Source organism: Pezoporus flaviventris, unplaced genomic scaffold, assembly GCF_033815535.1.
Source record: "Pezoporus flaviventris isolate CSIRO_AGI_PZ_B2104156 unplaced genomic scaffold, CSIRO_AGI_Pfla_v1 ptg000007l, whole genome shotgun sequence".
Classification (NCBI taxonomy): domain Eukaryota; kingdom Metazoa; phylum Chordata; class Aves; order Psittaciformes; family Psittacidae; genus Pezoporus; species Pezoporus flaviventris.
The window spans coordinates 13,010,940-13,035,344 of record NW_026892555.1 but is presented as its reverse complement, the minus strand read 5'-3'; the positions used below and the strand labels follow the sequence as shown (position 1 = coordinate 13,035,344).

General features: G+C 42.5%; 1 protein-coding gene across 1 annotated transcript; it reads left to right on the top strand.

The window, feature by feature from the left end:
- Window positions 1-5,392: 5,392 nt before the first annotated feature.
- COLEC10 (collectin subfamily member 10) lies at window positions 5,393-24,133 on the top strand. Its single transcript, XM_061447800.1, has 6 exons — window positions 5,393-5,834; window positions 16,832-16,903; window positions 18,327-18,398; window positions 20,318-20,371; window positions 21,672-21,767; window positions 23,727-24,133. The coding sequence occupies exons 1-6, from the start codon at window positions 5,687-5,689 to the stop codon at window positions 24,116-24,118; spliced, it is 834 nt and encodes a 277-aa protein (XP_061303784.1). The 5' UTR covers window positions 5,393-5,686; the 3' UTR covers window positions 24,119-24,133.
- Window positions 24,134-24,405: the final 272 nt, after the last annotated feature.

Genomic DNA, 24,405 nt, shown 5'->3' with positions numbered 1-24,405 from the left:
TGTTAGAGATCTGTTAGGCTCTGGCTCTGGCTCTGTTTGAAAAGCGTGCAGCAGAGTTTGAATTGAAAAAGAATAAGACCAAAATTAAATAATAATATATCTATATAACCTATAAATACATGTGTTTAACAGGAAGGTCCAATGGGTAATGCAAGGCACAGCAGCTGAATGATAGGATCAGGAGGCTAAGATCCAGTAGGACTTGACAGACCTTGTGCTTTGAAGCTTTGTCATTGCTCTGCATGATAAACAGGTGCTATATGAAATCTACAGGCCAGCACATCACCTAGGTACCACTTACTCATATGCATGTTTTACCCTGGGCACAAGGTTAGCATCTTCCATCTCTTGTGACTGTGCCTTCCACCCATCACACAGCTTTCTCCAGAGCACCTCACACAGATCATTGCTTCATGGAAGGGTTGTGAGCTTGTCAGCAAGCAAAGCTCAGCTTTGCAGTAATATAAGGCTCTGCCAGTCTGTACTTTAAAGTCAGCGACTGTTCTAAGCCTTTTAAAAAGGGTTAAAGAGAATAGCTTCAACCTTTTTTGGTTTGTCATGGTGGGTAGTATCCCTGTTCTTTTGGGGTGACTTGTGCACAGCTTTGCTGCTGACCCTTACTATAAACTTAGAAAGCAAACTCTAAAGACCACACACCAGTTGTATCTCAGCTCACAGCAGTGTGTTTAGGTCTGTTTCTGAATATAAATACTTTCATTAGCCATGCAATCCTCTGTTTAATTGTTTATGTGACATTTGATTTTCTATTTTTTATAGAGAGGAGCCTCAAACCAGAATGGGAAGGGTATAACTGGGCAGGACAGAAGTGTGATCCCAAGCAAAACATTATATTTGGTCCCTATTTCTGCAGCCCAAAATAACAACTCTCCAAAGAGCAATGGAGATATTCAAATTCCAGAGCCAGAACTAAGCTCCGTAGCTCAAGACAGAAATCCCTGGGAGGAGAGTGAAAGAGAACCCTGAAAGACAGAAATGCCTGAGATAAGAATGCAAAAATCCGAGGCTGGGTACATGCCCATGATCTCTCATATGTTAAACAAACAGTTAAATTTGTATCAGGGAGCAGCATGTTCAGTTTTCTAAAGAAGACGTTTCCCAGAAGGAATTACATAAATATTTATGAAAATGAAGCAGGAAATATTTTCCCAGGGTAGGACACTGCTCAGCGCTGCACCAGGTCAGCAGAAGCTGGGGTTTGTTTTGTCAGTTTTCCCCTGGAACTGAATCATTGCCCTCTTGTTTGCAAAAATCTGTTCTGACACAGGAAGAGACTGCACTTAGATAAACACAATTACAAACCACACCAACTATTTCACTTTCTATCACATCTCTGCATGCATATGTGAATGACTTTTTTGACAGATTCTTTGAGTGATTACATGCAAAACAATAGCAATAGGTCTTAGGCCCATCAGGAAAGCTCCGTATGAGAGAAGTCAAAGGCACCTTCAGTAGAATTAAAAGCCTGCAGGCTATCTATCTGAGAAGCATTCTCAACGAATATGTTCACAATAAAAGTGCTTATACACATTTACTATGAGCCAATAAATTCTTGCAAATCCAGAGGTTAGAAATGCAAATTGTAATGCACTGCTACTGGAGTGAGCAGAAGTTACACACCACTGAGTCCTGTTTAATAACGCAGTACAGGGCTCACTACCACACCTCACTAAGCATCCAGCAGCTCTCTGGGTTTGTGGTCTGCAACCCAAGCTGTTTCTGAGATCTCAGTACTGACCAGCAGTCCTGCTCCCTGGGCACCAGCTGCATCCAAATCCCTCCTGCCTTGCAGCAGACACTTCCAGATAGAATCTGGGTCAGCTTTTCCATTTAAAGGCTAAAAGCTGCAGAGGACAGGAGTGGAGAGGAGGAGGGAAAGGAGAGGTGGGAGTACCCCAAGAAGGGGTGTGAGTTGTAGAGCAGACCTGAAGTTTTCTTAGAGCATCATCCATGCCTAAGACAAGGAAACGCTCACACCCATCCCTCAAAGTACCCAACTCCACAGAGTCAAACTCACTAGCAGGAAACCAGGGAGATCATAGCTGATAGGGACACATGTATTTTTACACTGCCTAGGCTGATCAAGACCCTCAAATATCCATCAAGAATTACCTAAAATCATTAGAGTCCTGCAAGATCTTTTACTGATCATAGAAGCAAGAAGCTTTTGGAGGAATTTGTCCTTGGTTTGGTTTTTTTGTCAGTTATTTCAGGCATATCAAGGTCTAATCATTGTTTATATCTTACTCAGAGGAACAACAACTGGTAGGGACTGTGTTTACAGGCTCAAGAAGACACTGTGTGGTGTCAAAACCAAAAATGACGCTTTACAAAATAGCCCTGGGATTACTTTCCTCCCAATTCTTGGCAAACCACATGTTAGTGCCTTTCCTCTTCCATTCTCTCTAAGCTTTGCCACTGTGATTGATGTACGCGGTATGACAGGCTGAAACACTCCAAATCGCCATGACCTCTGATACCAGGAGAACTAAAACCATCTAGGATACCAAAGCAGAGAAATATGGTACTACATTTTTCTTTTACTTCAGATGCCTCCGGATTTATTCAGTACAGTAAGGTACAGAAGAAGAAAGTTCTCCTTCATACCACATTTGGGTTAGAAAGGATGCTAACAGACTCTCAGCACTTCTGGTTAAATCAGCTCATGGTTATAAGCAGGATGTATTAACCTGGAGTCCAACCATAGGATATGCGACTATGAATTATTAAAATTGGCTGTAGATCTGGCCACCTTTTGATGAACACTGTTTCATGATGTTGTCTGTACTCCTTATACTCTATTGACATTTAACTCCTAGCATCTGAAGAATAAGTAAGCGAAGATAATACAAATTACCAACAAAGTACGTGGACTCCAAGGAGGCAGTGCACTACACAAAGGTTACCTGACTACTGCTGATCTCAAGGAAACCAAAACTTTCAGGATTTTCTTTTGTGTCTCCTCAGGGTTTCCTTGTAAAACATTAACACCCTGGGAAATGTTTGCTTTATGTCTTTTATGTCTGGACAACACTGCCTGGTTTATTTTTCACTGTTGCCTACAGACATTTCTCTGCGTCTGATTCAATGAGAATTAACATGCACAATAGGCAACGTGCCTCATTAAATCTCCATCAGCAAGGAAGATGCTTGAAGATTTTTCAATAACACTGGTTTATAAATACTAGATTGCCAAAACACAGGCTTTTTTTTGCTAGTGTATCAGTTCTAATGGATTGCCTGTTAAGGTAGGCTTCCTAGCTCCAGGACAGGATTTCTGGTCCAACATACAGTAAGACATAACTGATTAGCAAACAGCCTTGTTATAAGGCGGTATAACCTTAAGGCTCTAGTGCAAACATTGGTTTGAAATACTTAGGCAGAGAAAGAATTTCAATCTGGATCTCCTATATTTTATATGAGTGCCTTCATTACCAAGTTCTTGTATATATTACACTTCATTTCTTACTGTGTCTTTAGGGGATTTGTTACCATCATTGATGGAAATAGAAAGTATGGTCTCGGTTTCTTTGCTAATGTGGAATGAGAACATTTGTTAAATAATCACAGCAATAGTTGTATCAGAAAAATGTTCCCTGCTTACTCCTGATCAGTGACCGAAGTGGTTAAACAAATGGTTTCCTCTCTAACTTACACATGCCCCTCTTTATCCTGATAAATAACAAAGAAGTCACTGTAAGTCTCTCAGTACTGTGGAACAGATAGCATCATTCACGTCAGTTTGGCAACATTTCCCAAACAGCCTCCTCCAAAGCTAAGTACACTAGCTTCCCACTCCTACGCTCTCTATTCTTGCTCTTACATTGACCTTCTGCTCACAAAATGGAAAGTGAAGAAAAAGATAAATAAAACAGATTTACAGTGTACAAGTCAGAGGCACACTGCCCAACGCAAATCGCAGAGGGACAAGTTTATTCCTGGTATGACTCTATCCAACTATAATCCCAGCTTTCTCTTTCCTCCCCCTCTAGCTGTGGTGTATCCATTATCAAGGCCGCATTTAAGGGTGTTACTTAGATGACATTCTTTAGGATAGAGACCACTATTTATTTTTGAGAACTACTGTACACAGTTTAACAAAAAAAGAGAAGTGTTTTGAAAAGTGGCACAGTCTGTGACCAGGCTAGAAAGAAAGAGGGAGACCAATGTCTTGACCCCTCTTGTGACTTTGGCCAACATTTCATCCCAGATGAAAGCTTGAAATCAAAGCCTTCCTTCAGCCTTTAAATAAAAGTATTCACTTTTACATCAGTGCTGCTACTTATTCTGTCTGTCAAAAGGCTGGAAAGTTGTAGGGCTAAGGAACTAATACTCTCTAAAGTAATGAGGAAAGCATCTCAAAAGCTATTATCATAGGACATACATTTTTTGCCTAGACAGCAGAGCAAACCTGCTCTCACACACAAAACGGTTCAAAAGCATAGTTCAGCTTTTGAATTTTGAAGCCATCTCCTTCATTCTGTGAGAAACGAGAAGTTTATGAAATTCATGGAAAGATTACACATACTCATCTCTCCTTTCTTTTCTGCCAGTACACCTTGAATGATCTGCTGTCCCTGGGTACTGTGCTCTCCTGAAATGAAAGCTAGAGCTTTTTCTAGGAAATGATTCCTCACAGATGGATATCTGTCACAGCTGCTTCCAAGGGAGTATATAGCGGTTTTGCATGCTACCTGTTCCATCATCCATGAGGCCTCTTCTCATACCTAGCTTCAAAACCCCAGCACCCGGCTGAAAACCTGACAGCTGCCTCCTGGGATGTGAACCAGCAGCAGCTTCCTGGACAACCCAAAGATGACATTCTGCTGGGACCTGTACTACACCACTGCCCTAATACAAGGCCTCCCCCATGTGCAGTACAGGGGAAACATATATGGGAGGAGGTCCTGCAGTGGTTCAAGCCCATCCTGATCTGTGGCTTCAATCCTGAAGTCTGTCCTTATGTACTGTATCTATTAACACAATCTGGGCTTGGAGCAGCCATTACGGGGCAATCTGTAAGCAACATAATATCATAATTTATGGGTCTCTGGCTAAAACACCAACTGATATCAACTTTTCATTTGCGAGTCCAGGGACTATGGGTACGCGACACCCAAAAAGTGCAAAATAGCACTAGTGACTTCCAGCCATAGACTGGCAGCTCGTCTGCTGTCACTAACAGTCTCACTGGAGGAAAGCTTTTCTGGAAAAGTCTCTCTACATGTTACATGGAGTCTGCATTGTTCTTCCACAAGTATCCTATAACTCATTAGTACGTACTTGGATACAATACCGAAGTCTTTTGTCTCTTGAGTAAATGAAAAACTGGGCATGAAGGGTTGGTGCCGAAAGGAAAAAAAAAAAAGACAAAACAGATATTCTCATATATTGAAGACATTTTCCATGGCAAAAGCGGCTAAACATCTCACAGATAAGAGATAAATTGGAATAAACAGCTGTCACAGTTAAATAAATATCCTGGATAATGTACAGGACAGAAATAACTGCAGCATGGTCAAACTCCTTTCTTCACTTTATTTAGCTGTTCTTGCACGTAGCTCCCAATCTTTCCAGTGCTTCAGTTAGTGGAGCATTTATTTTTGAGTCAGCTGCATTTGTTAAGACTGTAACAACGAAAGGCATTTCCTGGGAATCTGCAAGGATGAGCAGCAAGAAAGAACAACAGCTAAGGAAATTCGGGACCCTAGTACTGCTTTTTATCTTCCAAGTTCAGATTTTGGGTTTTGATGTTGACAATCGACCTACAACAGATGTCTGCTCGACACACACAATTTTACCTGGACCAAAAGGTGAGGAATATCAGGTTGATAATGCTGACATCGGTACTGATAGAGGCTGATTTTAAAAAATACAGACCTGAGGGCTTGTGGAACGGGCTGGGGATGAGAGATGTGAATTATTGCGGACTATACAAACATCTAGAAAAGTGGAACTGTGATGGGGGAAAGTGATGAAGCAAGGAGATTTGAATTTGCTTTGCTTTAGCTTCAGGAACAGTGTCACCTATTCTGATAAAAGTTAGAGGTGTCCTTTTGCATCTTTCTCCAGCCACATAAATCTTCTTTTACTTCTTGTATTCATCACACAACCAGTACAGCTAGCAGCCACAAATGGAGTGGCTCTGTTTAAAAGTAGGCACCTATTGTGAACTGTTAATGGTTTGCTTTGCACCTACTGGTAGGAAGAGATATGCAATATTTTAAATGACCAAACTGTCATTATCTCCAGATGTTTACTTGTAAATACAGCTCTGCAGCATTCATCAGACCTGATTTAGCAGCTCTTGTTGAATTAAACAGGACTTTTTCTACAGATTTCAACAAGAGCTATATCAGCTCTGTCATATGCAGGTCTTTTATCTTCCAAGCATTTTGCAGATATCTGGAACAAAATTTTCTGCATTAACTTACTTTTCGTGTAACACAACTAACGTCAGTGGAATTGCCTGGAGGGTATCTCAGTCAAAAAATTGGGTCCCTAATGCACAAATCTATCTTGCAGTGACAGATCTAAAATATATATTCTACACCACGACTACTGCAGTTCGAACTATTGCCTTCTTTTTAGTAATTCATTGTATTTTTCTATAGGCTACAGACTCAGAGAAAAAAAATGCAACTGATTTAAACTTTAAACAGAAAAAAGATTATCAAGTCAAAAGCACTGCTATAGACTCATTTGTTTTTATGATGGATTATTCAAATGAGTGTTGCTTAAAGGACCACTTTTAATCAGCAAGTTAATTTCTTTATGATTACAATCCAGGCTTAAACTTTTGCTGCCACAGCATAAATGCAGAGAGATGTAATGATCCCCAAGGGAGCCAGCGGGAGCTTGTTTAGTTAGTATCTGAATAATGGCAGGCTGGAGAACAAAGTTTGACAGAATTGTGTTTAACAAGTCACAGGGCTAATGAGGTGGTCTGGTGACACACGAGAGTAGCTGGGACTCCAGCTGGTTTCTGTGGTCTAGCTCACATAGGGAGCAGTTAAAGGTTGGATATTATGGCTCTTTGCAAGCGTGATCCTGGGAAAGTCAGGATTTAGTCATTACTGGTCCTATTGCCTCCTGGCTGACACCAAGACACATGAGGAGCCAAACAGTATATTGGCACGGTGTTCACTACTACTTTAAGATTAGATTACCATGCCCAAGAAACATGATTGGTAAAAGGAGTAGGGAGTAAATCACCCCCAAATTACTGGCTCACTTCCATTGCAGGTCATCAAATACATTTTCCAGTCTATGTGCTATAGTCCTATAAACTAATCTCAGTTCCTACCAGAGCTGAGCTCATCCAGGACAGTTACATGTGGCTCTCAGTGGCACTGGTTAACTGACAGTCAGCTGGCAATTCAAGACTGAGCAGGCTGCGTGTGTGAACTACCCCGTTACTCCTCAGGCATCCTTTGTAGTCAAGGATGAAGTGTGCTGACCTAATATGGCAGAAGAAAGTCTGTCCTGCTGCCAGTTTTCCCCTATCCATCTTATGTCTGCAGATTCAGAGCACATGAGCCCCCAGGCTACGACTATAGCAACACTTCGCTGCTCAAGCTTTAACTCAGATAGATAAGCCACTGACTTTTGTTGCTTCAAGTTCTATTTTCTGTGCTACTTCTGTTGTGCCCCTTTGTCCACCATTCTGAAAATGGATTTTGTTCCACCCTGCACCAGTTTTACCCCCTCACCTCCAATCTGCTCAGCATCTTCAGCTTAGTAGAACACAGTGGTGCTCCCACAAGACAGAGGTGCTGAGCTCACACAGGACATTGGGCAGCTTTTTCTACCACCACATTCCTGTTGCGGCAAATTCCTTCCTCCACATGAACATGGGAGCCTGTAATGGGCCAGAGTAACTAGAAGTGCAAGGAATTAAAAGGTGTTCAATGGCTGTAAGACTTCCTGCACCATCACACCTCACCTATCCCAAATTGTCCTGCCAGCTAGATCCAGCCTGCGGGCTACAAGTGGGATAGTCCCTGGTGCTATGCAGCAGAAATACTACAGTTCTCATCACACTGCACAATGGAGAGGAGAAAGCTGAGGGAGAAGTGAGGTTGGTTTGAAAGGCTCAAGATTTATAACCCTTTATTTCTTGCACTACTGGAGGCTACATTACACACTTCATCATCTAGGCATTCACAGTTGTTATAGGAGCAAGCATCTGACCCTTCTGCATGCTCACCCTGAAAATCATCTGCTGGAAAAGGGTCGTTAGTATTGTAAAAATTGGCCACTTCCACAAGCCTTATGTAACTTGTCAGAGTTAATTTGTGTAAGCCAAGTTCTTCCCCTTCAAAAATATACTCCTTCTTATGCCCATACCAGAGATGTCACAACAGAAGTATGAGATGAATGAAGGGATGAAAGGAAAGGGTAATTCCAGCCTGATTATCAGGAAGGTCTTCAAACCGGTTGTGACAGTCCCACCAGCTCCCTAAAAACATGAGACAAAACCAGAGGTCTTAGTGTGTAACACAAGGAGCTAGAAAATACTGTGGAAGGATTCAGCCTCCAGGAACAGAAGGATTGCAGTAAATGTCCCTTAAGCCTTTTGCACTTTCTGTTGCAATGACAGAACTCAGTCTGAACTAAACTGCTCAGCGTTAGAACCGAATCGGAGTTTTAGTCTGACCTCTGGTGGTCCTGAGCGATGCAAACCAGGAGCCTTGCAATCCCTTTCACCTATCAGCTGCTTTTCCATCCCTGGTGCAAGCAAATGGAAGTCTGCTTGTAAGGAATTACGGAAAGAAAACAGGCACTCCAGAAAAAGGGGATAAAAAGAGTAGAGAAAAGCAAAAGCTGCCACCCCAGTTGCCTTTCCTAGGCAATGCTCTGGTTTCTTCTTAAAGAGAAGGGATTATTTTTAATGAGCACAGCCCTAGTGCAATGGCTGCTTTGTTCTGCCTTCCTGAGAAAGCTTTTGAGGTACCCAGCAAGCTGGCTTATACACCAGTTAAAAATAGAAATCTGTGAAGCATTTCCTAGGATCTTTATTGAAATAACCCTAGGAAACCAAGAAAAGAGAAAAAATACATGCTTTGGACCAAACCAGATTTTCAGTATTTGTAACTAGTGATTTTTGGTGTTTGACCTGAGATGTTTAGGAACAGCTTGGTCTCAGCTGGACTGCTGTGGCACAGGACCTCTGAAAACTTAATTAGGTAACACTGATCCACAGCTGAGTAATTAGGGCATTGAAGGCCAAGCTCTGTACTCCACCAACTTCTTGGGCCCAAAGAGGACCAGATCAAGCATAAACAAAACAATGAATTTCCCAGGACAGCAAAGAGCCTGGGCTAGCAAAGCCATTCATGGCCCTATTGCTTACTTTCCACCTTTCCAAACCTGGAAGCAAGCTGACTGTTCCTGCTGCTGAGGGAGGACCTGGCACTGTGGAGAGGCAGCAGCTAACACAGTGATAGCAAAAGCTGGTCCATGCGCTGGCAGCATCAGGAACACTGCGCTCTGTTCCTCTGGGCTCTGCATTTGACTGGTGTCCTGGCTCTGTCCTTTCTTCTAGCCTGATCTCTCCTGTAGGCTGCAAGCTCAGTTTTGTCTAACCTGCAAAGGAAGTTTTAAGTAAATGGGCTGTTGACATAGATGAGATGGGATCTGATCTGGTCTGATTAAAACAATAAGCAACAGCATGAGGGCGGAAATAAGCAGAGCACCCAAAGAACTGTTTTCTATACTCGCATTGAAAGCATGAGCAGGGGGAAAGAAGACTGGGATGGGAGCTGGCTCTGTGGTAGTTGACTTGTTTGTGGGAGCTTAGTGTTTCAGAAGACTGGATCTAGATCTTGCTATCTGTCCCAGGTCCCAGCTCATTTCCTTTCAAATCCAGACATGGGAACTTCAAAGGTCTTGAATCAGATCCAGGTTGAGAAACTGGAATGAGATGAAATCTGAAGAATACTGGGGGTTTCCCATCCCAATTTAGACGTAAAATGTTTCCTTATTATTTCTGACAAATGATGCTTATAAACTCTATGACACTGGCTGGGGCCTCAAAATAGCATTTACTGTGGTCTCCAGTATAGCTGTCCATCTCTCTAATTGTGCTTACGCAATTCTACTCCTGGAAAATCTCAAACTCGCTCAGAAACCAGATATGCTCTTATCCACAGTTCCTTCCGAAAATATAAAATGCCTTACCACATCCTATAGGCTGTTCAAACCTATAACTTAGCGCTTAACGTTTGATCTGAAGAGCCCTTTAATTTCAACATGTAATTCTGTTTTCATGGCTTTTAGACTTCCCCATCTTAGCTTACATTAAGTTTCAGAAGTTTATCAGCCTGAGCTGCAAAGCATATATGTGGGGACTTGAATCCATAAATTCAAAGTATATTGGCCAGCCTGATGCCTCACTGAAGCCACTGTAATCCAATGGTCTCTGAGATCATGTCAGAATAGCAGAGGAACAGGCTGGGAAAATTAAATCAGGCAAATCAAGTAAAAGGAGACTCAGGAGCAATTTAAATTATTTCGATGTCATTAGACAGTGTGTATCCCAGTCATTCACAAAGGCCCACACTTTCCAATAATGCAGGTCAGTTTACAGAAGGCTTGGGTCTGGCTCATGCAAGGCAATAGGAGAAGAGGGTCAACAGACACTTATAAGTGGAAAGCAAGAGCAGAGAATCCAGTTTATTCTTGAAGATTCCTTCTATTTCACTAAGGAAGGGCAACTGTCCTCTAATTTGGAGCTGGGTGAAAAAAGACATGTCCAAGAAAAGTAGAATCTGTGGGAGCCCTGCGTGCTCCTACAGGACACCTGGAAGAGTGGCTATGGGTGCAGTTGAACACTACAGTTGCACTCATCTGTCAGGTTTTCTGCCAAAACCAGAGGCCAAACATCTTCTTCCCCCGCTTTGACAATGTGATGTTACCTTCACCTTGTGCTGGCTCAGCTGTTTACTCAACAGACTGTTCATTGAGCTGATTCAGCTCACTCACAAAAAAATGTGTATTTGCCTTCTTGAGATTCCTCTCTTTATTGAGTTGAATTACTTCAACACAGGGTCAACATCTGGCAGAGGGCAGGGAGGTGGGCAGGCCAGTGCTGGGGGCTGAAGGGAGGAAGAAGGGCAGGGAAGAGGACATTGCATCAGATAGGCAGAAGATGTCAAGGAATCCTGTCCTCACTAGCCATATATAGCTTGAAAGAGCGATATGTATATCCAGCCATATATAGCAAGAATCCCCACTGCTACGGGAAATTCGCTAAGGATCTAAAAAGACGCTGAAAGTGAAATTAGAGGAAATCTTGAGGCTTTCCACTGATGTAGTTGTGACGCACTTGTACACTGGAAAAACAAACTAAGCTGTATTTGCTTATTTCTTGGAGTCTGCAACTCCCTCTGGTGACAAAACCTCTCAATAGAGACTGTATGTGCAAGTGCTGCAAAGGTTCACCGTGCTCAGGGTCACTGCGTCCATAGGCTGCAGAGCTAATCCCGTGGCTATCTGTAAGGCTCTGAGGGAGGGCAAGGCATTCAGTTGCTCCTGGAGGGTTCTCAAGGCTTCAGAATGATGTACATCTCCTTGTCCCTTTAGTTTAACACCCGTGGCAGGCAGAAATCACTTTTGCTTTTCACACTGTCTGTGGAGGTGGGGAGCGTCCCTACAGCACCTCAGGTGGGACTACAAGCATGAAACATGGAGCTGAGCAGAACTGTGTCATGCATGATCAGAGGGTTAAAAAGCCTAACGGATCCCATACAAAACCTTTGTGGTGGAACATTGACTATACCTAAGAATGCTAAATGTATCCAAGGCAAGCAGTACAAAGCATCCAGGTGCATACTAATCAATATTAACCATTCTTCTCCACTCACAGAATTCAGGCATACCCCCAGGGCTTCTCAGGGACTTTTTGGCTGGTGGTGGACTGTTTTCATTTCAGAGTATCTGAGGCAGAAGAACAACTGTGCTGAACCCAGGACACTCAGCATAGGTGGTGTTTCTATCATTTGAAAGGATGGGTATGCCTGGAGTGTGGGGAGGTGCACCTGCAAAGAGAGGCTAAGAGCATTAGAATTTCTGTAGTGCTTTGCTCAAGAGATGGGAACTGGAGCTGACCTGAGGCCATGACTTGCCAGCACACCTGAGAAAGTGCCTCAGTAATGGACCCAGAGAGTCTATCGGCAGAGCTCCAAGTGAAACGACTTCACGCTCACAGAGAAACACAGGCATTAATCCAGCTAGGAATCTCCTCCTGCCTTTAGCCTTTAGGCAGCCTGCAGACATACTCTCACCTTGATGCAGTGCTGTCTCTATAGATAAATGTGGACTACACAATCCCCAGGGATTACACCCTGGTTCTACAAGAACCAGTGTCAGCCCCGATCACAAGACTTGAAGAGTCACTAAACACATGGGAACAATTCAAATCTTCCTCAATTCACGAATACAAACCAGATAAACTGCCTGTGAAAGGTCCAGCAGGGAAATCTAAGTCACTTGAAAGTCAATAAATTATTACTGATTCTTACCAAATCTAACCTCTCAACACTGTGTTATTTAATGAAACTCCTAAAAAGGCAGAGCCCTTTTCAACTGCCTGAAAATCCTGCTCATTATTAGGCCTTCAGCATCTTCCTGAGCCTGTTTACAGGGGAAGGAAGGACTGTGGTTCCCTCTCAATTACAATTAAAATTTTCTAATGGCTGCAAAAGTCATTTACAGCTTATGGCTTCTGCTTCCCTTCTGTCTCACACAGTCCCAAGCTGAAAGAGCCTAGTAATTTATTGCTCCATGCATTCATTTTAATAGTCTGGTATTTAAAATCTGTGACACAGAAGAAGTGAATCAGCTTGAGGGAATACTAACAAAATTGAGAAATGGTCTTGCTTCAGCTACTGGCTCCAAGTGCTTCACCCATGCTTCAAATGCCAATGAAGAGCATTATCTGACATCCTCCCAACCACAGTTTTAAAGTGACAATTTGCTAATTAGGTTAAAACTTAACCTGACGCTGCCCCAAGTGCAGAGCAGCACAAAGGAGAGGTCAACCTTTAGGTATTGGCTACAACCATATGAGGTCAGGATACAGAGGTTTGGGTTTTTTTCTGTAAGAAAACTCATGTGGCACGAAGCACAGTAGTACAACATTCAAAGACCCGATCCAGAGTACTGTCAGGATGTAGATTCTGTTCTGCCAGATTACAAGAACGTGGGTAATACAGTGGGATGGCCTGTCCACGGGAAGTCCCAGAGGAAAGGCTGGGATAGTTATTATAAGTTAGAAACGAAGCCTACTCAGCCCCTGCCCAAAACAAGTCACCCAACCTCTCGCAATCCCTCCTACCGGGATGCAAATCACAGCGAGACCACAAGGGGGGAGCATAACCCAAGAATTCACAAAGCCTGAGCTCACTGCGCACAACTACTAAAGGAGGGAACAACGCATTTATAACACTGTATTATTAAGCGCTGGGCTTAATCCAGTTTTACATTAATAATAAATGGTACTATTAATACTGTTTGCTTCTACCCCTGCTTTGTAATGACCTTCCCCTTCTTAGAAGCAATATGGAGTAAAAAGCAGGATTTCCATCCCTTACAGATAGGTAAATTATTATTCTTCCCATTTTCCTAGGTAGGAAAACTAAGGCAAGGTGTGCTAGGCTGCTTTATGACAAGATGAAACAAAAGCAGGTGACATATCTTACTGCCCTTTCCATCAGGCTTTAAGAGGGCTTGTGCAAATACTGGGACTACACAAGGTGCTAGCAATGGAAGTTGAGACACTCTCTAACCTCCCAGAATCCCCAGAACAAACTTTCGCACACCTTTTACCCCTTTTCCCTGTTGGCTCTCAGTATAATGGCCCTTACAGGACAACCTAGCTTCATCCCCAGCAGCCCCATGTGTGAAAATCTTGCTCCAAAGTCTCTCAGAGAAAATCACTGCAGCTTTCAGTGGCTTGAAACGTTGAAACTGAGATTGGAAGAAAACACCTTTGGGAACTAATCACAGCTTCTTCACTTGTATATTGGCTTTCTTTCCTGGGCTCTATTTCTAAGATTAACTGTCTAAGCAATGTTTCTTACAAAAAAAACCAAACAAACAACCAAAAACATCTTTCTTGCAGAGAGGTCTTTCTTCTGCAGCAAACAACAGCCTCTCTAAAGCCCTGAACCCAACAGAGCAGGCTGCAAGCCACAGGGAATGTAGCTATCGGGCCTGAGTGAGGTAATGAGGACTGCCGTGGTGACAAGCATGGTTTGGAAGGTCAGCAGGAATCTGGTTTGCTCACCTGCGTAATACAGGCCAAAGAAACTCCCTCAGCAGTTTCCACATCAGACCTAGAGTTACAGCATATCTTACACAAAGGAATTCATTGCACGGGGAAAGGCTGCACATGAAAAGCCTCCTACATCTCCCTCCCCTGCCAAAGAGTGTGGTCATTTGTTAAATATCTCCATGTTGCATTTCTAGTCAGGACTTTTCCAGCTTTTCCACCTCTTGAATCACACCCTGCTTCCTTTCTATTATTACACAGTTTTCCCCCTCTATGGGTTTACAGACCATGAACATACCAGCTCTTAACTTCTCCCAGAATTTCATTTCACAAGCCCTTTGTCAGCCCCTGGGAATCTTCTGAATTTCTGAACTACGAAGAAGTGACTTTTACGCTTTTCTCATGGGTTTTATAGATGGGTTTGGAAAGGACAATTTCTTGGTTTCTGAGTTGTAAATGTTGTTAGCACTGAGGTCAACAACAAAATTAAACTGTACATTCCCTTGCTCTGCTGTTTGATGGTCAGTAGACAAGAAACCAATGCAAGAAGGCATCCTTCCATCAGTTCCAGACCTACAGCTTCAGGTGTATATTTAAGGAGCCTGGCTTTTGGAAATACCCAGCATTTAAGAACCAGTGTCCATCACTCCAGCAAATGCTTCCTGCCTCCAATGCGAAACGAAGTTCAGCACTTTATCTTTCTCAGCTAGGACCACTGACCTTCCCCCCAAAAGGGCATCTTGACCCACAGGGTGAGCCTGCCCTCCACATGAGAGTCCCAGCACTGAAGCTTTCTTTGCAGCACATAGGGACACACTCAGCCCAATCCACGTAACTGACATGGAAAGGAGCCAAACAACTAATACTACATTTTATTGGCTGCAATTAATATGCACCAGTTCTCATCTGTCATCACGCCACAGAGCAGCCCACAATATGCCACCTATGGCTACAGAAGTAGGAGAAGGTAAATCAGGAATGAGTGGGCAGTACATTGCAGAAAACAAGAACAAGGCCTAATGAAACAATCAGTCTTAAAGCAACCATGGGAAGCTACTTTCTCCCCCAGCACACAATTAAATCACCCTCTTTGCCACAGGGTATTTATTATAGGGGCCAAAAATGTGAAAGGGTTTAAAAGGTATAAGACTAATCTGTTCAGGGAAGAATCAGTGGTGGCTGTTCACAAGTGGACTGAATGAAATGCTTCGTTCAGGCAAGCCCTTAAACCACTGCTTTCGAGAGGCTGGAAGTAGCTGCCTGGGTCATAGTCACCCTCAGCACACCCAGTTCCCTGAAAACCTTGTGCCAGGGTTGGAGGCACCACCCTCAGTGAGGCAGGTTATTGGTCTCTTCACAAAACGCTGTTCTGTCCTCACTTCTCTTTTGCTGACATCCAGGCTTCCCTCCCTTGGGTCTCCATACACTGAAATGCAGCCTCTTCTCCCCTTCTGGGCTGCAGGCACAGACACAACTGGCTGCCACTCCCACAGGAGATCCCGGCTTGGCCAAGAGACCGTGGCACTGCTTCCCACTGCATGGCACGGCTTACTGCAGACAGCGGCAGGGAACAGGGGCAGAGGCTTTGGAAGCCTGTTCATAGTCAGTGCTGGTCATTTGGTGCAGGGGGGTACAGGGGTTGCCCCCCCTCCAGTATTTTTTGTCTTAAAAGAGTAAAGATGTTCTTGGGATTTGGCAAAAAACTAAGAAGTAGAGGATAAGAAAATCAAATGCAGTCGTGCCTCCAATTTCCTGTGCAATGTGAAGTGAAATTGTATTCTACCTAAGGAAAGAGATAACATTTCCTTCCTACTAATTGCTGTCTTCTCCTTTATACTGTAGGCTGCTCAGTGAGAGACTGTCTCTTACAATAGTACTTATATGCTACTATGTAGGAACCTGTGTCATAGACTCCTGATCTTGTTTGGAGAAATCCCTGTGCTCCTGTAATAAATGCAATGATTTTACCTCTTACAGATACTCTGTGTATGACGTTTTGTAATGGCAAAACATGTTTGTTATACAAATGCCACCTGTCAAAAACTGAAGGTGAGAATTCTGCCCATACTAAGAGCTAAGGTCTATGTTAAGATCTATTTCAACATATTTACATTCCTTTAATTCCAAAAGCATCTGCATACCTTGAACAGAGTCACTACAGAGTCACTAGGCACAATTAAATTCCTATTGCCTCCCCTGGCAGTTCATCCATGTGTGTACAGGTTTCCAAACACAGAAAGATTGGTTTATCTATCCACTTTATAATTAATAGGGCTTAAAGGGAACAACTAGAAGTTGGGGTCATATAATTCTCATGTTGGAATAGCCTCTCCAAAAAGGAAATTATTTAGCTTTTCCTAATGATGGTCAGATTCATCAGCTCTTCTCTGGAAATTTCTGTCATGGCTACTGTGCCTGCAAATAAGAAATTAGTAGGGAAAAACTCCTGTGAACTTTACTTTCTGTGGATGTACAGTTGCACTTACTGCACCAAGAAAAATGTACCATGATGCTTTATTTTCTGTTTTTTGGAAGGGGATGAAGGTGTAAAAGGAGATAGAGGAGAAGTGGGCAAACAAGGAAAGGTTGGACCAAAAGGACCCAAAGGTATTTATGATGGTTTGTTGGCCATTACTGATATATTAATATCATTACACACAACTGTACTGGTGCATATGATCTTTAATGCTTTGCATTCCTGTTGCACCAGTGGATTTCACAATCCTGTCAAACATTAATCAGTGAACCTAACAATACTCACAGAGCTTGTTGTAATTCCTACTGACATGTAAGACAGCTACATATGGCAATAAATCAAAAGAGTCATGTAACAAACCAGTGCATTTACTACTGCTCTCCCAAGTAGCTGTCATAAGGTCATAAGCACAATCTAGAAGACCCAAATCATATGTATAACGAGGAAGAGTACTATTCTCTTAATGACATGATCCTTTAGTTGAAACTGAATTTTGAGAGTTATTTCCTAGTAACAGGAAGTCAGGATGCCCCACAAAATCCAGTCTCAGTTGTCCCTGTTTTGCAGAAAGGCAAGTGGAGACATACACTAAGAAACAGTGCTGCCTCTGATCAAACAGCACCTGAGCTGAGCACAAGGAGCCGTGGATGTCTTGGGGTTTGGCTCTGTTAAACATATCCCATAACCATAGTGTGAGCTGGGCAGAGCATACAGAGGCACCAGATGTGTCATGCCTTGCTTGCATGATCTAATTAAAAAGCTTAATTTATCATTAGTTTAATGATAATGCATATCCATGGTCTTTCTTCCGTGATTTAAGACTAATCAGGAAAGTTTTTACTTTTACAGAAACTTTAAAATCACCGTGTTATTATTGTCAAAATAAAGAAGCCTTTTCCATTTTTAAATACATTCATATGGTTTTGCTTCTTACCTTAAAGAGAAGATCAGGTAAAATACAAGGGAATCGGTAACAATTTACGAAGCATCTTAGTGATGTTAAATTCAGTGTGGAAACTGATATTCCCCTAAACTGGGCTGTCATCGGGTGCTCTGAGGATTGGGAAAGCATACACAGCAAAACTAGTACCTTCTTGTTCGCAGTCCTGCTTTGAGAAGGACTCCCAGCAAAGCCACAGGGACTTCACAAGGAAGAAAGAAAGGGTTTTGTCTGGCATGGAGAAAAAGAACACCAAATAAAACCTGCCATCAGCCTTATTTGGCTGTGAAGTAAAATCAGTATTTTACTGATTTTATTTGAATACTCACTAGCAGTTTTAGTTTGTATTTTCTGTAAGGAAACATGACGTTTCTGCTCATTTCAACAGGCAGTTCTAGTAAGGTGCCTTGCAATCTCCTACTATTGTACGCTGTAGTAGCAGAAATCTGCGCTGTCCTCTGCCAACCATCCTCTGGGCTCCACTCATTTTGACTTTGCCACACAAGTGGACTAGCCAAGCTCAGGAAAAACAACAGCAGTGAGTTCTAAATAGTGCCTTGGAAAGAAATGACAGAAACCATCGACACTCTTTTCCTCTTTATTTCTTCTCTCAGGAAACAAAGGACCTGTGGGGGATGCTGGTGACCAGGGAATGCTTGGGAAAATTGGCCCAATTGGTGGAAAGGGTAAGCTCTGGTGTGGGAACTTTCTTGTTTTTTTCCTCAAGGTAAATATGTGTTTTGTGAGAGTTCCAGCTATGGAGTAATATCAAATAACAGCTGAGACCAATGATCCCAACTGAAGTTATGCATAAAGACTGGTGACAAGAGGTAACTGAGATACTGCTTTATTTCCCATATGCAATATAAATGACTTACTTGGCTAAGATAATTTGCTTTATGAGTTAAGGAATCAATCCTCTTTAATGGTAAAAGAGGAAGGGAGAAATCAGGTTCTTGTGAAGTCTCTGAACGCTCTAAAAGAGAAAGCCAAATTTATGCCTCTGCTTTGGACACTGAAGGCCTAAGTCAATACTCTGCTACTGCTCAGAATGCCACACCTTGTCACCGGCACTGCTGTGGGACATGTGAGCAAGCACAGGGTGGCTCAGTAAGGAAAAGGGTTTAGGAGTTTTAAGAAAGCACACAAGTAACCAGGGACAACAAGTACTTGCAAATCCAGGTAGGCTCCATGTCTAATTTAATGAAATTATTCTCTAGTTGTCTGAGAAGAACAGGCATTCCTTTCTGGCATTCCTAAAGAGCTACTTAGAAGGAATATAACTTCTGCTGCTAGGAGATCTGCCTTGAAAGCTGAGCAGGGACACCACAATCCCCAGGGGAATTCTGGTCTCTAACCAGCACATAGGGTAGAACCATCTCTCCAGGAGCTTTCCAAGCCAATGTTTTGATTAAACCTTTGATGGCCTCTAGCCAGCCATGTATCAGAGAAGAACAAAAGAATTTGGCCAGAAGGACTAATTTTCAGAAGTGCCTAGATGGCTATCTCCTAAAGTTGTCTTCAGTCACCAAAGGAGACTAGAACTTAAGAATCCCACAAATTACTTATCTTTATCTGTAAGTAAACCAATGCTCTGAGCCTTTAAATCAAGCTCACTCTCAACCTGAATGTACAATTTATTTGCCCCTTTTAGTTTTTCTCATTTTCTTTCTTTATTTACAGAAGCAAAGGTCACTAAGTCACTGTTTAAATCTACCATGAAACATTCAAGTTCTTAATGTAGCAACTCTGAAATTTCAGCTTGTAAGCCTGCAGTGTCAAGCAACGCTCATTAAAATCATAGCCAACTCCTAATTCATTTTACACAACCATATAAAGGAAAAAATATCAAAACATGTCCAGCAACAAGGCAGAGCAAGTACTTGTATTTTTTGGCCTCTGAAGGCTTTAGTTCATAAAAGAAGAGCTGACGTGAATTTCAGATAAAGTCCAGCTGCTCCTGATCCAAATTACAGCTGAGGTTTTTTAAAAAGCTAGCCACCTCTACTTACATAGTAGCACAGCATTTGGAGAAGTATTTCTATCATTCCTATGATTTACAGAAGACACAAGCAATTGGACGAAAATAAGTCACATTTCCATGGACTATAGCTGATATGAAATGCTGCTTCTTACTGACCTCATTTTGTGCAGGTGCTAAATGCTGCCTGCACACATGAAGTGTTGCATACATGAATTCAGTTGCTTAGTGCACATCAGCTTCAGCTGGTGCCTCATCCCATCATGGAGGGGCTCTGTCCTGCAAGGCAATGTGAGAAACCAGGTCTCACCTCTCGCAGATTTCATGAGTGCTTTCAACCTCTCAGGATCATTCTGCAGTTTATGTTCAAAGTAAGTGGTACCAGGACCTAGCAGCACACAAGGTGCCTGTGTTATCAGTGGGTTAGCTATTAAATGGTTCTCTTTATTTCCATACACCGGAATTTATCACAATTTATTTGACTTGGCACATCTGCCGGTACAGTACATCAGGGCTTCCTATCAAAAGCACACCGTTAATGTATTATTAAACAGGTTTTTCAAATACTCTCCCCTGACATGTGCACTGTCTGAGATCTGAGACTGTATTTTCCTCTTTGTTCAGGTGACAAAGGAGCCAAAGGCTTATCAGGGGTTTCTGGGAAAAAGGGAAAAGCAGGTAAGCTGTGCATCCTCCTCTTCACAATGGTCAAGTCTGCTGGGTCTTTGATTTCAGGGTTGTTTTTTCTGGAGTTTCGTAAAGTTTTAGGCCCATGGAAAAACTTGAGAATAGATGAAATGAACAGGAAGAGACTGAAAAAGTTTTGTTTAGAAAAATGAAGGCTTGGGTAGGGACCTGACTGATACCTATGAATATACCAACATAGAGAAACATGCAGAAGAGTAACCTAAATTCGTGGGCAATGTTTGATATCACAAAACCTAACACATAGACAGGCCAAAGGTACATTTATACTGGAAACCAGAAGAAAGTTTCTGAATACCAAAGGAATGAAGTCCTAATTCTATTAAGGATTCATATTAATACATATTAGTTATTCTATTAATTTTCCTAATAGGAGCATGGGGATGAAAAGAATAAGTAATTTTAGATATAACATAATCTGTTGTCAAATAAATGCAATGCATTTGCTCACAGGAGGAGAATTTGGATCTGATGACCCAGAAAATTCTGTTCAGTCCTAATAACCTTGACTGGTTTTCCACCTTGAATGTACACTTGTGTTCATTTTTAAGAGATTTCATATGCAATGCCAGTTTGGTTCTTAATGTGAAATCATCAGCAACTTTTTTCCCCTCAGAATAACAGAGGAACAAACATAAACCTATACCAAGCCAAAATTCAGTTTATCAATGAAAATACAACTGAGACTTCAGTGCTTGAAAGCTGTTGAGTTGGTATAGACTATTACTGCTGGACCACAGCTGCATGCAGCAATTAGGCTAACAGAGTCCTTCTACCAAAGTTTACCAGTCCCACCTCTATGCATGCTCACAAAACTCATTCACTGAGAAAGCAACAGTTCCCCATTTCATGGATGCTGATCTTTCTGTTAGAAGGCTGGGGAACCTGTACTATTTACAGATAGAAGGTAGACCACTGGCATTCAGATGTGATTACCACAACAAGCTATATCTCTGCAGCTAGATGAAATCAAAAATGAGAGGGCAGTGGATATGCAAATCCCACACTGATATGGGTGGAAAGAAGATGGCAAACTTTTCTATCCACACTTTTAATAGTAGGGATTCTTAAGCCAGTTAGCAAGAGAGTGTACAAAGCCACAATATAAAGCTCTTTGATCAACAGAACTATGGCCAGTGGGGCAGGATGGGACTGGCTCTCCACAAGTGGAGCCAAGTCTTCAGAAAGTTTGGAAGTGGGTTATAAAGGACCCTCCACACACACACACAAATTCTTCTAAACAGATAAATCCTCAATTTTTTTATTGCATCAGGCACAGTCTGTGACTGTGGAAGATACCGCAGAGTTGTTGGACAACTGAATATCAATGTTGCTCGTCTTAACACATCCATCAAGTTTTTAAAGAATGGTAAGGATCCTTATGTATTTGATATGATTTATTTGGCTCATTGCTATTCTTCCACCATTGCTGCTCTATGGCAGCATCCATAGAAGATCTGGAGAGAGGGTTGCACTGTGTGAGGCACTCTGAAAACATATAGAAAAGAGACACCTGTAAGGATATCAGCAGCAGATGACCAAAAGCAACACATAAATTATCAACAGCATAACAGAAAGACTCATGAAAAGCACAAGGCACAGCTTGCTAACCGCCTCTGCACTGTCAAACTGCTCAAGCTCTGCTGCCACAAAGGCAATGAAAGAGAAAAGTTTGTGCCAATCTGCTCCAGAGAGGCAGGGAAAGCCATAGGAACCTACTGATCTTTCTGCTGTACAGGAAGGCTGCAGACATGGTGCTCTTAGTGCTTCCCTCATGCAAGCATCATTTTTCTGTAACAAAGGACCAACACTCAAAGGCACGGGTTATCGCCCAGGGAGGTTGTGAATGCTCCATCCCTGGCAGTGTTCAAGACCAGGTTGGACGAGGCCTTGGGTGATATGATTTAGCGTAAGGTATCCCTGCCCACGGCAGGGGGGTTGGAACTAGATGATCTTAAGGTCCTTTCCAACCCTAACTATTCTATGATTCTATGATTCTATAATACCTAAATACCAATGCCTAAATACCTAAAGGGGGCCTACAAGAAATCTGAGGAGGGACTTTTTACAAGGGTATGTAGTGATAGGACAAGGGGGAATGGCTTTAAACTGAGAGGATAGCTTTAAATTAGATGTTAGGAAGAAGTTCTTTACTGTGACAGTGGTGACACTGGAAAAGGTGGCCCAGAGAAGCTGTGGATGTTCCATCCCTGGAAGTGTTCGAGACATTGGATGGTGCTTTGAGCAACCTGATCTAGTGGAAGGTGTCCTGCCCGTGGCAGGGGAGTGGAAGCAGATGATCTTTAAGGTCACTTCTAACTCAAACCATTCTATGATTCTGGAAGAAGCCATGTCTGCAGGCAGTGCTGTCACATGGACAGTACAAACTGTTCCCACTGAAAGGAAGGAGGCACATTTCCTGGCATAACAAAGATTTTGAGAAGGCTCAACCACTCTTCTAGGACTAGGGCTCTACCAGTAAACTAAATGTGTTTGGGACAGTTCTCTGGCACTGTGGGCAACCAGCACAGAACAGCACTCATCTATATTACAAATCCTACAAAACTGAATACCATGTTACCCAGAGTGTCCCTCTACTAACTAACTGACTGTGCCTGGACTAAGTCCTGAATTGTTTGGGAAAGTATTAGTTATCCCAGGTCAAAGCTCTGCTCAGGACCATTCCTGATGGCTATCCATGACCAGGGACAATCAAGTTCCAGCTGCCCAGGCATGCTCCTTGGTACTGCTTAATTCACTAGGACACACTGGTTGAGAAGTTTGGCTTTTAAAGCTGGTGAGCAGGCAGTTTTTGTCCAAGTCAAAGCCACTTAGTGGCTACAGAGCAGCTCTGAATATCAGGCTGTATTTAAATGTCTTATTTTAGCAGTCACATTGATTTTTGTCTACATAGAAAGGACTTGAAAAGCTATTTATACCCCTGTGTTTCTATCCCAGGGCACTCTTCCACAGTCTTTATTCAAAAACATGCAGATCAGTGGGGATGATCCAGATTTGACCATTTAGCATGGCTTTATTTGATTAGTACTACATATCCGGGAAGTAAAGCTTAAGTGTCACAGGAGACATATGCCAATCAGGACTGAGTAGTTCTTGTCCTAATGTGTGCAAGGTGCTTGTCAGTCCCACTAGTAGCATCAATCTTTGATCGTGTCCTCATCATTTATTACAAACTCAGCTGTGGGAAGACTTTTCCTCTCTCCCTTTTATTAACTCTAATGTAAAAATCATCTCATTGTCATACTGGAACAGAAGCACCTTCAATATCTGTTGACATGCCATTATGCAATTTTCTTCCCCTTTAAAGTTATAGCAGGTATCAGAGAGACAGATGAGAAATTCTATTACATCGTGAAAGAAGAGAAGAATTACAGAGAAGCCTTGATCCACTGCAGGGACAGAGGAGGAACACTGGCCATGCCTAAAGATGAGGCAACAAATGCCCTGATTGCTGACTACATCTCCAACAGTGGCCTCTTCCGAGCCTTCATTGGGCTGAACGACCTGGAGAAGGAAGGACAATTTGTGTATGCAGACAACAGCCCACTGCAGAACTACAGCAATTGGAAGGAAGGGGAGCCTCATGACCCAGCTGGCCGCAAGGACTGTGTGGAAATGCTCAGCACGGGAGAGTGGAATGACTCTGAGTGCCAAGTCACCATCTACTTCGTCTGTGAATTCCTCAAGAAGAGGAAATAAAAGTGCCACAGAATTCCTCTGGCACCTGCCGTGCATGCAATAATCCCTCCTTCTTCACCCAGTGTAGGGAGAGCAGACAACCAGGGACAGGGCTCAGTCCAGCCTTCACCTCACTGGGTTAAGCAAGAGTAACTACTGTTAAGATGGCAGTGACTGTAAAGGCATGCAGGGAGCATCCAGCCAGTTGTGAATTCTGATTTCATTTCTATGTGCCATTTAGGGTGGGCATTTCTATGCATAATTTAGGGGCAAACTTAGAGCACACAGAGGTGAATATGAGCTCATTA

Coding starts and splice junctions, on each gene's coding strand:
- COLEC10 (XM_061447800.1), top strand. CDS start 5,687: ATGAGCAGCAAGAAAGAACAACAGCTAAGGAAATTCGGGACCCTAGTA. Junction 5,835..16,831: donor AATTTTACCTGGACCAAAAG/GTGAGGAATATC, acceptor GTTTTTTGGAAG/GGGATGAAGGTGTAAAAGGA. Junction 18,399..20,317: donor TGGCCCAATTGGTGGAAAGG/GTAAGCTCTGGT, acceptor CTCTTTGTTCAG/GTGACAAAGGAGCCAAAGGC.